This window comes from Chiroxiphia lanceolata, chromosome 5, assembly GCF_009829145.1.
Source record: "Chiroxiphia lanceolata isolate bChiLan1 chromosome 5, bChiLan1.pri, whole genome shotgun sequence".
In the NCBI taxonomy this organism is placed as follows: Eukaryota; Metazoa; Chordata; class Aves; order Passeriformes; family Pipridae; genus Chiroxiphia; species Chiroxiphia lanceolata.
The window spans coordinates 45,152,447-45,164,599 of NC_045641.1; the positions used below are offsets into that span (position 1 = coordinate 45,152,447).

The following is a 12,153-nucleotide window of genomic DNA, read 5'->3' on the forward strand; positions in this document are numbered from 1 at the left end:
GAATGCATGAATTGAAATTCTGTTCCTGTTGATCTAAGAAGAGTTCAGGCATTTTTTTACAATGAGGCCAAGATTTCATCTGGGGCCTCACATGTGGGGCACTTTGGTTTCACTGGAGAAAATCAGTATTTATCATCTTCTAGAAACAGGACTGCTTATGCCAACCTTGGCAGTAACTGGGGTTTCACACATTTCAGGGGACCTGGAAGGTAAAGTCAAGTGGTTGGACAACTTTCAGAAGTTCAGGCAGCTGCAAGAGGTCATAATTTGGCCTCAGGTCTGGGATCGTGACAAAAGGTTCTTTGTCCCAGAGGTAAGCAGATTTGAAAGGGCATTTTTAACTTGGGGAGGATTTAGTTTCCTATCTAGTTTTATAATGTGGTCTAAAGTTGGCTGGTTGTCTGTATTCTATTTACTGGGGATGGCTCTGCTCTAACAGGAGCAGCTGCAAACACTGTAGCTGAACACACACAGTGCCTTGGATGACAGCATGGGTTACGCTTAGTCTTTTCAACTTTCCCTTACAGTACTTGTTGGCTATTGGTCTTGTGCCTGTATTTAGCCTTAGATGGAGTTTACCACCTGCTTTGGACTGCATCTAAGGCTAAATACGGGCACGAGACCGATAGCCAACAAGTACCATAAGGGAAAGTTGAAAAGAACTTCAAAGAGAAAAGAGAGCGAACTCTCTTTTCTGCACCTTTTTATATGTTGTGTTACGGAAAGGAATGATATGGAATACTTCCTTAGATTCCTGACCCCGTTGCTAAGGAAGGCCTAAAAATCCAAGAAACCAACCCACTACAGCTTAGCTAGCATCCAAGAGAGTGCAATCATACAGTCCAGAAAGACTCTCCAATATTTGCTTTTAGGGGACAGAATGAAATGGGATACATGTAAGTATTACCACCATTTTACAAAGATATTAATTAGAAATTATTTGCCTCTCTCACTCCTTGAGCTGAGCCAAAGAACTTTCCACTTACATTTTAGTAGCATTACAAAAAAATTATACATCACACCTAGGTGTGCACCTTTCTGCTGTAGTTATACCCTTACCCAAATAGACAGACTTTAAGCAGCACTATGGTAACATCATCAAGTGAGCCTCACCTCAAGGATTTTGTCTGTTCACATACAGGGCTGCAAAAACTATTAAACTCACTTCAGAAAAGTAAACCCCAGCTTAACATTCCAAAAACATAAATACATTTAAGCAATAACACTGCTGAAGAAACACAGCCGTGCTCAGTTATCAGCTGTGTGATGTATTTAGCCTGAGACACGAACACATATATGCTCATCTTCTTTAACTGCTGGTTACCTCCCAGATCACCAACAAATATGCAAGAATACTCATTTTCTCTCTCTCTTTTTTGGGTCAAGGGTTTGAAGCAAAGTTTAAGAGAAAACAGCAGTGAAAACATTTTGTCTTCGGCGAACAGGCGTCTCCTTCATGAAGGGAGGCTGATGTTAGCAGGTAATGTCCCTGAATGTCCTGGTGTTGCGAGATACCTTAACAGAATTATACATTGTCATGGCAGGTCCAGAATGAACCTGCACTTAGGCAGGTGCATGAAAGAAAAAGGAAATTTACAGCTTGTCAGAGAGAGAGTGAGATACAGGCAAATTACCAAAAGGATAAGTAGTCTGTATGATTGTTTATTGCCACATCTGGATACTCAGTCTGCCAGGTGCTGAAGAAATCAGTTTGGCTGGCCAAAACCTGTCACTCAAAGGAAGCCTTTGCTGTCATATTGAAAAATGTGGAAATAGGAAAACAGGCAGTTTAGACTGTCCTATACAAGGTGCCCCACATGGCAGGGGACTGATGTCAACATATCTCACTGCTCTAGCACCATGTCTAGTATGTGTTTCCCTGAAAACTACTGAGTCCAAAGGTATTTCCTATTTTTATTTCAACATCGTCTCTACTAAGTCTGCTGTTCTGATAGATATCTTGGAACAAGAAGGTGTTATCCTGCCAGGTGGCTTCCTTTTCATGAGCAGAGCTCTCATACAATATGCCATTAACTCCACAGGTAGCAGAGTGAGCCCACACAAGCAAGTTGATTTCTACAACGCTTACTATCACCCTTGTATGATGATATCAATTAACATTTCATCACTGCAAAGGCATATGAAAAGGGCAGCATACCAGGAAAAGGTGGCACTTCCCCGTTTCTCTGTCATTTTCAGAAGTTTCACTGCTTACCAGGCAGGATTTGCTATCTATATCATGCTGATTGTTGTATTTGTACGACATTGATCCAGGTAATTTTTCCTGGCAAGTAGTTGTTTAATCACAATGAGGTAGCTGCTACAAGTTACAAGTATTAGTAGCCAAAACGACCAAGTAACATTTGATTTACTGTGTTTGACACAGACTCACATGAGGAATGAGTAGTTGTAAACTATTGGAAGCGAGGCTTCGTTGTTAAAAGCGTTTTGTACGATGCAGTGACTCACAGATATGCCTCATCTTAGAAGCAGCAATTCCTTAAAATAATCACACCATAAAATTGATTTTTTTTGTTTTCCTTCTCAGAAAGCACAAGACTCCTTGATGTCTACCTCTTCCTATTCGATGATTTCCTACTAATTACCAAAATTAAACGTAACAAAAAGGTAATAACATATAGAGATATATATGGTTGCAGTTGTAATGGTTTTTAGTTTGGTAAGTATTTTGAAGGTACTTTAGCAGATTGATCTAACAACAAAAATACAAGATGACTAATCAGCATGAAGAACGGGTGATAATACCTTATGCTAACAGCAAACCATAACACTGATTCAAACCCCTGCTTCTAGGCTCAGTATGTTACAGGAACGCTACTGCAGGAAAATTTACATTAAAAGACCTTAATGTTTTCTTGATGTTGTTCTCATGCTCTCAGAAAAGGTTCAAGAATGGAAAAAGTTTTCTAATGTTCCCTGAATGACTCAGTTCAGTAACCAGAGATTTTTTTTTTTATCTGAGAGATATCAGAATTGTTAGAAAGAAAGAAAAAAAAAAAAAAAAGGAAAAAAAAGGAAAAAAAATAGGGAAATGCTAAAATTATAGGGAAATGCTAAAATTATAGAAGGTTGGCTTTATTCTCAGTTCCTACATTGCCTGTTGTCCTCTCTTTGCCTTGATTTCCCCTAGCTTAAAGCTAAGATATAGTCTGTTCAAGACAATATTTCTTGATGAATGGTGCTATAGAGTTCTATAAATAATAAAGACCTGTATTTAGCCACCAAAGAAAGCCACTGGATGACCCAAACTTCCTAAAGCTTCAGTGTAGGAGTGCATCTAGCTAATTCAGTTTATGAAGGTGATGTAAAAAAAGCCTAAATGGACCTTTGCTAAATCTCAACAAGTTTGTGTCTGATTTAAAGACTTCTTGTCGTGGTGGTTTTTTTTTTTTAAGAAGCAGGTGTTCTGCTTCAGAGAGAAAGGAGATAGAGAAAGCATGCAGTGAGGGATTTGGGACCAGCAGCACCATTCCTTAGAAACAGCGGTGGTGAAGGAAGCAGAAATTCAAGTCACCTGGTACCCTTGGGCAAGTCTTTTTGAGGGTTGTCCCACATACACATGTTGGTGAACCTTCTGTGAAGGGCTGCAACTCATCTGGAGCTCTGGGAATTTTCTATCTTCTGCACGTATGTGAGGAGAGAGGGTGAAACACACCTCCAAGGAATGGAGAAAAAGACCTGCTATTAAAATAAGGAGGGAAGGGGAAAAAATCCTTTTGAATGTCTTTGGCTGTTTTCTGCCTGTGGATTTGTATTGTGTTTCTATTGTGTCTTTTTGGTGCAAGGTGTGACCTTGCAGAAGAGCTCCAGGTACCAGTGAGTTTTTCTAAGATTCCTCAGGCAAATAAGCTGTCTGTATATCTTTGATAAGAGAAAGCACATGATTTAGAGCTCTTTAGTGCCTATACTTCATGAGCAGATGGCAGACAACAAGCTAACCAGCTTCATTTTCTATTCTCAGAAATATGGGGGCTCAGACGCCAGCTTAATCTCTGTCTGTCCTTCCCTCACTCCTGAGCTGCAGTCCTTCGTAAGAGAGGGTGGATTTTGCACAGTCCTGGACCAGCCCATCCCACTAGACAGACTGATACTGAAAAACATTGAACCCGTCCAAGTTACAGGTATGTGCCTGCATGCATCTGAATGCCTTCATAAACACCATGTCAGTGCACTCTGTGTGTGGTAGTATAAGGATAAGATGCTGTTTGTCCACAAACCCCCCCAGATGCCTGGAGTGCAAACACAAGTGCCTCAGCACTGTGGCTTCACAGCTCTGCTCTTGCTGTGAGGCATGAGCTACTGCCACAGCCTTTACACCCCATGGCCCCCTGCCTCTAACAGTGACTTTCACACACATACCAGTGACTGTCAGGTATTATCCATTTACCCCAAAGGAGGAAATAAGACCCAAATTACTTCTTTCTCACAGGCCAAGCATTTCCGTGCCCTAACTGCCCTAATATGCTCTGTTAAACCCTGGGCCTCTTTCCTAAGTATTTTCAATTCCATACTAGTTATGCAGCATTTTTTCACCTTTCCCACTACATGTTCTCCTGGGGGTCCTCCCACATGCACAGTAGCCATTCTCAAGGAGGCTGGAGAGGAGATTTACCGCCTGTTGCTACTCCTACTCACCTCTCCATCAGTCCTTGAGAGAATGAAAATCACCCACCACACATCAATGCTTCCTTGTTCTCAGACATCCAAATGCATCACTGGGAAAAACGACTTCCTATAACTGGTTCTGTGCAGTTGGGTGAGGAGGGGAGGAGGACTGACTTCCAGTGAGAGTGACCAGCCTTACCCTGCCAAAACAACATTCCTGAAGTCACCAAATTAGAGCTGGGGTGAGGGACCAGGCATGAAACATCAGACCTCCCCTTGGTCTGAGCTGCTGATGCAGACTCTCACACACCTAACTGTGGTGGTGATTGATGCTACGTCCGGTTGGTGGCCAGGCACTAGTGATGTTCACTAGGGCTCAGTACTGGGGCCAGTCCTGTTTAACACCTTTATAAAAGGCCTGGATGAGGGAGTGAGGGCACTCTTAGTTCACAGACTACACTAAGTTGGGTGGCAGTGTTGATTGGCTAGAGGGTAGGAAGGCTCTGCAGAAGGATCTGGACAGGCTGCATCAATGGACCAAGGCTTTGAAAGGGTGACGTGCCAGGTCCTGCACTTGAGTCACAACAACCCTGTACACAACAAACCTGTGCGGTGCTACAGGCTTGGGAAGAATGGCTGGTCAACATCTGGCTGAACACGAGCCGGCAGTGTGCCCAGGTGGCCAAGAAGGCCAATGGCCTGTGTCAGAAATAGTGTGGCCAGCAGGACCAGGGAAAAGATTGTCCTCCCTCTGTAGTCGGCACTGGTGAGGCCACACCTTGAGTACTGTGCCCAGTTCTGGGCCTCTCACTACAAGAAAGACACTGATGTGCTGGATCGTGTCCAAAGAAGGGCAACAAAGCTGATGAAGAGTCTAGAGGGCAACACTTATGAGGAGAAGCTGAGGAAGCTGGGGGTGGTTAGCCTGGAGAAAAGTAGGCTCAGGGGAGATCTTATTGCTCTCTACAATTACAGGAGGTTGTAGCCAGGGAGGGGGTCAGTCTCTTCTCCCAGGCAACTAGTTACAGGACTAGAGCAAATGGCCTCAAGTTGAGCCAGGGGAGGTTCAGGTCAATCAGGTTCATCAAGAAGAATTTTTTCACTGAAAGTGTGATTAAGCATTGGAATAGGTTGCCCAGGGAGGAGGTGGAGTCACCATCCCTACAAGTGTTCAAGAAATGACTGGACATGGTACCTAGTGCTATGATCTAGTTGACATGGTGATGTTCGGTCAAAGGTTAGACTTGATGACCTTGGAGGTCTTTTACAGCTTAATGGTTCTGTGATTCAGTCTAACACTGCCAAGATCACAGGAACCTCCTATATCAAAGAGAATTAAAAGAAATACAAATCTCTTGGCTGCAGGGTCATCCTAATCCTAAAGACAGAGAAAAAGCTTAGGGAGCTAGAGTGCTCTGTAGGAAATCAATAGATAAGGAAAATAAACCTAGAGCCTGTAAAATTTATGATAACTTTGAAATATATTCACCCAGAGTATTTAGCATTCAGTATCAATGCTGAGAAGAAATAAAGTTAGGCAATAAAAGGCAAATGACTAAATATGAGATAAGGGGATAAACACAGAATAACAACTCTTTTTTAAATGTGCTCCAGCACTGTCTGCCTGCCTAAGCCGTCTCCCTATGAACCCAGCAGAAACGGAGCAAATACATTAGCCACCTCTTGCCTGCAGGAGGAGAGGGCAGCCCCACGTCCTGCATAAGCCCAAGCTAGGTGCCAGGTCAACAGCTTCTGCAGCCACCCTCCAGTTTGCATCTAAAAGATTGGCCAAAAAATCCATAATGGGAATGGGAATAAGATTTTTGGATTTTTTTTTCAAGACAGAACTTCCTACATTCAGAGATTTCTAATCAGGGTCTTTCTATCTTTGTGATCCAGCATCAGAATAGACAAAGTTGCCTTCTGCATCCCAGCCCAGGTTCTGTCCACTGGTTATGACGTTACCTGCAACCTGGACCTCATTGCCTGACTTCTCTACAGCTACAGCTGTTCTTTCCAGCTACAGCTGTAGCTATGGCAGTCTCTGCTACTAACTTGTAGTCTTACAACAACTTGGGAGCCCCATTCTAATACAGGACCCCTTGGGGAGGGGTACAATAAAAACAGTGAGAAAAATTACTATAGAGAGCTTGCAGTTCAGATTTCCACCATTCTGTGTAAAACAACAAGCAAACCTTCTAGTGTCAACAGAAAATTTCCCTTTGCAGGGGAAAAAAATAATTAAATATTGTCTGGAATGTATGACCTTGGGGAACATTGCCAATCTACTTGCATTCTCAAGGAGACTTTCATTGCTGGTAGCACTAAAAGATTAGTTAGCATGTTCTCAGAAAGCACATGTGATCCATCACATTAATCAAAAATGAAATCCTGATTTTTGATCTAACTTTTGCATCCATTAGTTTGCTGAGGATTGAACTCACTTTGGAAATAAACAAAGCTCAATACAAGTACTAGAAAAAAAATATATGTTGCGATATCATAGAAATACCCTTTTGGCAGCAGGCAGGAAGCTAAAAATTATGCGAGATAATTCTAGTCCAAAGCCACCTATGTATCAGTGAAGGGATAAGAGGTAAAATGGTTTGCTCATAACACCAGGAAGCTACCCTAAAAGCAGAACTATCTGCAAACACCATGACCAAGTTACAAGAGATGTAATTTTACATGTAAGCGTTACAGTAGGAACACATCTCTGAAGGTTGTAAGCAGCAACATAATTTCTGATTAGAAGATCACTTTCCTTTTATCATTCTGCTCTGGATTTAATCTTTGCAACTACTTTGAAACTATTGCTCCATTAATAATGTTTACACTACATTTAAAAGGGCCAGACCCACTGCTATGTTACTGTATCAAAGACTGGTAATCTTTACAGCCACAGAATTGCTTTTAGAAAACATTATTGAGACCTTGATGCCAAGCATTGCCCAGAAAATTCATTTTTAGAACTTTAAAGTTCTATTTCCTATTGACCACAGTCAGGCAGAAGGCATGAATTCAGAAACATATTTCCTCTGCTGCTACAAATTTCTGCTGCTGATTTGCTGCAGTACTTTACCAGTCTGTGCTCCATTTCCCTTTTCTAGAAAACTAGGATTATAGGGCTCTTCATCTTGCAGAAACATTCTGAGCGCTTGGAAATGCTCGGACAGGAAGTATTACACAGCAGCAAGATATTGTACATAGTACAAGACTTCAAGCTATATGAACTAGATGAATTTATCAAAAAGATATGTCAACTGCAGTAGGCTCAAAAAAATGCTGCCTTGTCCCAGCAGCTTGAGATCTGAGCTCTTCTCAGGCTGCATGGATTCAGGAGCAGGGCTCTGCTTAGGGCGAGCACTCACAGGGAGGCAATCCCACACCTCGGTCACCATTGCTTCATTTAGAGTAACATCAACTCCAGTTAAGAAAAAAGCAATGCCATGTGAATCCAGAGCATTAAAACAGGTTGCTGTGCCCCCCTCCCTGCTACTACCAGCCCACCCAAGTATGCCTGTTGTCTGCCACAGGGTTTTAGCTGCCTGAAGATGCTTTTCCCTCCTCTTCCCCTAAACTTGCTTCATAGCAGACTTAAGCCACCCCTTCATTCCAGACGTGACATTCGTGTCAATTTGTCCCCTTGCAAAGAAACCTTCCACATGATGCTCAAAGTCATCTTCAGGACCAAAAGTTTGGCAGGAAACAGACTGGCAACATGCTTGGCCCTGCAAGATACTGCTGCTAGCAGCCAACTGGGGGCATCCCCAGAATGAGAACCAGCTCAGGCACACACCCAGGAAGAACCCAAACCCACCATTAGCCCAAGTGCAGCCACTTCTCTATGTGGCAGTCATCGTACGGACTTATTTAAATAAAATAAAAATAGGGCCTTTCTCTTCAATTTTTGATACTTGTTCTCCCCTAACTTCAGTTATGATTTAGTCCACTTTGAAGGGAAATATTTCTTAATGGTCCTCAGCTAAACTTAAAAGCACCTTAGCTGCACAATGATAAAGTATTTAAAAATAAAACAAATGCAAGTAGAGTTATGATTTTGAAATAAGAAAGCTTCCCACACAACAAAAAAATTGACCCTATCAGGGTTGAAGAGATGATTACATATATCATTTCTTCAATCATAATCGATGTGATATAAAATGGGACTGATAGCCGCATGAGGTGCATTTACATCGGTTCTTCACATTCTTCCACAGTCTTCAGTCTGCGAAACGCTTTCCTAATACAGCATGAAAACAGGTATCGGCAGTGTATAGCAGTCTTCTTGCTACAAGCTCCAACAGAGACTGCCAAGGTAAGTAGCACATCTTTTTTTTCCTTCTCTAATTATACAACTACACTTTCCCTAAAGGAGGCTGGCAGCCTAAAAGCGGTCATGCTGTGATAGGAATCTATTACAGTTGTGACATTTGACCAAAACCAAAACAAAACAAAGTAACACCTCAGTGCTTTGGCTCACACATTTGTTACAGAATTTTTGCTGTTGAACATGTACCAGCTTTATATCAGGGTTGACAGCAGGTCATATTCTTGTTGAAAAACATTATCAATTCTGATTGCTTAAAAGAAAAAAAAAAGAGCCATTTCTTGTGTCACAGAAATGAAGATGGTCAGCCCCTCCAGAGGAGTCAACACCAAACCCTGCCCACCAACTCACATGCCGTAGTACTCAGATCAGAAAACTGTCTCATGCTCATCTAGCACAACATGCATCTTGCAGTTTGAGATTGAACAGATGGTATGATTAATTTCACTGTTATATAAATTTGCCCCTCATTTTCACACCATATCCCATTTCTAGTAACAGCACTGTACATAACATCTGAAAGTGTGTCAGGCACTTCACAGTATTCCGCTTTCTCATGTAAGTTGAATTTCATTCTGCAATACCTAACGCACAGAAATTTGACCACCACTAATACTAATGCTTAAAAGTAAATGGCAGTAGACTTTTTCAAGGAAAAGCAATGAGTGAATTCTTTCCATATCCAAGTCACTGGTTGGTACTTGGAACAGATATCTACTTAAGAAGTTGTTACCTTTTCCTGTTATTGAAATATGACCTTTCCTTTTCAAAGCTGCCTTCACACCAGGGCTACCATCTTCTCAATGTCATAGAATCAGAGAATAATTTGGGTTGTAAGGGACCTTTAAAGGTTTTAGTCCAAAGAATTAATCCTTTTAAGAGTAGTCCAATATCTAATCATAGCAATTCAGAGACAACTCAGCTTCTGTGATCAGACCATCTGCATTAGCAGAGAGAGAAGGAAGTTACATATTTTAAATTATCTCTGCAGCCATGACCCCCTGTCCTCGCGCCTGGATGACAGCAACTATAGAGCTGAATGTTGACAGTACAATGACAGAAACTGAAATTCAGATGGCAGCACATGGCAGATCTTGGAAGGGAACAGAACTTGCAAATAGAACTGGGGCTGTCTTAATCAGAGGAACAGAGAAACTAATAAACATCACATAAAAACGGGTGAAATAGCCTGCAACAAACTTCACCATTACAAGCAAACAGAGCAAATCCTACCTTCCAATCAAAAAGGAAACATACATTGGAAACCTCTGGCCACAGACACAGATTCCAGCAGTGTGTAGTGGCCTGAGCAAGAGCCTGAAGAAAGGCTAACTAAAACTAAAGGCTCTGTGTGTTTATGCATCTGAATTAATGGAATTTTTTTAGGTTGTCTTGATTTACAAATATTTTTTCTTGTTACAGAAAGCATGGAAGTCACAGATAGAAATGGCAATTGCTAATTACACCACAAGACATGAAACCAAGAAAAGCACTGAGTTCTGCTTCCCAGTTGAATCCTCTGAAATTTAATAATGCCAGCACTGCACTGACACAGCCAGTGGAAGATTGCTGTGGTGATAACACAGGTATCTCTTCCAGAATGCCTTAAGTTTCTGAAACTAACAGATTTCTGACTTGACAAAAGTGAGCAGTTCGGACCATGCCATGTAGGAATAAATTGGAGGAGGAGAATGAGCCATGAAACAAATGTATGGCTCCTAGAAGCTATTTTGCTTTATTTAGGGAAGACTGTGTCCATCCAGGGAAGCTTTAATACAGCTTGTGATTTCCTAGAAAGCGTGACAGGAAAAAAACCCTATGTTGGTGAGGAGAATTCATTCACCAGAGAAGTCTAGAAGGCTTATTGCATCATTCAAACTGTATTAATAAATTTCATTAAACTACAATTGTGTAGCCATAGCTCCTGATAGTTATGCATCTCTACCTACTGAACTATAATATCACACAATGTTTTTTGCATATACGTGTATATATGTATATATATGTATGCACTTACCTGGTTCAGTCTCTCCAAATGCAGCCTAGTCTGCTGTAATACACACATTCCTGCTCTTCCCCTGTGCCTATGATGGGCAAGCTTCCTGGGAAAGGAACAGCCACTCAGGCTCTGTGCCAAGTGGTGAATGTGTAAAACAGGAGAGCAGAACAGAGTGCAGACGGTAGATCTGCACAGGGACACCACACAAGCTGCAAACATTTAGCCACAACTTGGCTGACATGGCCATGCTCCATGTACCCAATCCCAAGCTCAGCTGCACACTGTATCATACCTAGTGCTCACCAGAGGCTCACAGTATCTTGAAACCAATGCTGACAGGACAGGCTCACAGTATCTTGAAACCAATGCTGACACCTGACAGACTAAGCTCTGTGCTTTGTGTGCTGGCAGAAGGAAGTGAGTATTTCGCTCTGTATATTTTTTACCAAAACAACCTTAAGCCACATCTGCTCACTACAAAACAAGTAGTGCCCTAGGTTCTGTAATTCCAGGAGGCCAGCATGTCTCCAAGGAGGACAGTCACACACAGGTTGTCTTCATGGAGATGCAGGCTCAACAGGCTCCTCTGTGGTCTCAAGAGAAAGATACCTCAGGAAACAGTCGAGGTAGAAATTGACTTCCCAACTCAAATTGCCTTTCAGAGACCTCTTCTCTCCATCTTTGTCCACTTTAACACAGACCCCCAAGCAAGATCTGCTTCAATAGGCAAACACAGTTTTTTGTTAATGCTCCCACATTAATCATCTGGCTTCTCTCTGCAACACAGTTCCACCCCAAAGGAGCTTTCCATCTCACAAGTAAGACTTTCATTAGTCTAAAAAATAAAACAAGTGCTACTTTTGAGTCTTCCAGTTATGCCAGTTGTCCAACTGAATGTGATGTCTGAACACAGTCACTGGCAGAAGGACTCCAATCAAATGTGGGATACCCAGCAACCTTGTACAGCTACTGGGAATGGAAAGCCTACTCTGAATTTAACCTGTGAAAAAAACAGATTTGAAAAACAGTCATCATGACTCTGAACTCAGGAATGTGAAAGCCTTTGCTGCAGCTCCCCCTAAGTCCAAGAAACTGGAGTGTTTAGCTTGTTCTTGGATGTGTGGCTTCGCAACAGTTCATTTGTAAAAGCTATATATCCCCCATTTCAAAGCAGCTTTGCTGCCTGAAATGGGGCAAG

The 12,153-nt window shown here is 41.9% G+C and overlaps 1 protein-coding gene across 1 annotated transcript in view; it reads left to right on the top strand.

Moving 5' to 3' along the window:
* Positions 1-10,829, top strand: part of PLEKHG7 (pleckstrin homology and RhoGEF domain containing G7) — a 30,638-nt gene extending 19,809 nt beyond the window's left edge. Inside the window, exons 10-15 of the mRNA XM_032687830.1 lie at positions 198-313; positions 1,387-1,480; positions 2,549-2,628; positions 3,983-4,142; positions 8,847-8,944; positions 10,379-10,829. Coding sequence (XP_032543721.1) covers positions 198-313; positions 1,387-1,480; positions 2,549-2,628; positions 3,983-4,142; positions 8,847-8,944; positions 10,379-10,486 — 656 coding nt within the window. The 3' untranslated portion in view covers positions 10,487-10,829. The remainder of the gene's footprint in view (positions 1-197; positions 314-1,386; positions 1,481-2,548; positions 2,629-3,982; positions 4,143-8,846; positions 8,945-10,378) is intronic.
* Positions 10,830-12,153: the final 1,324 nt, after the last annotated feature.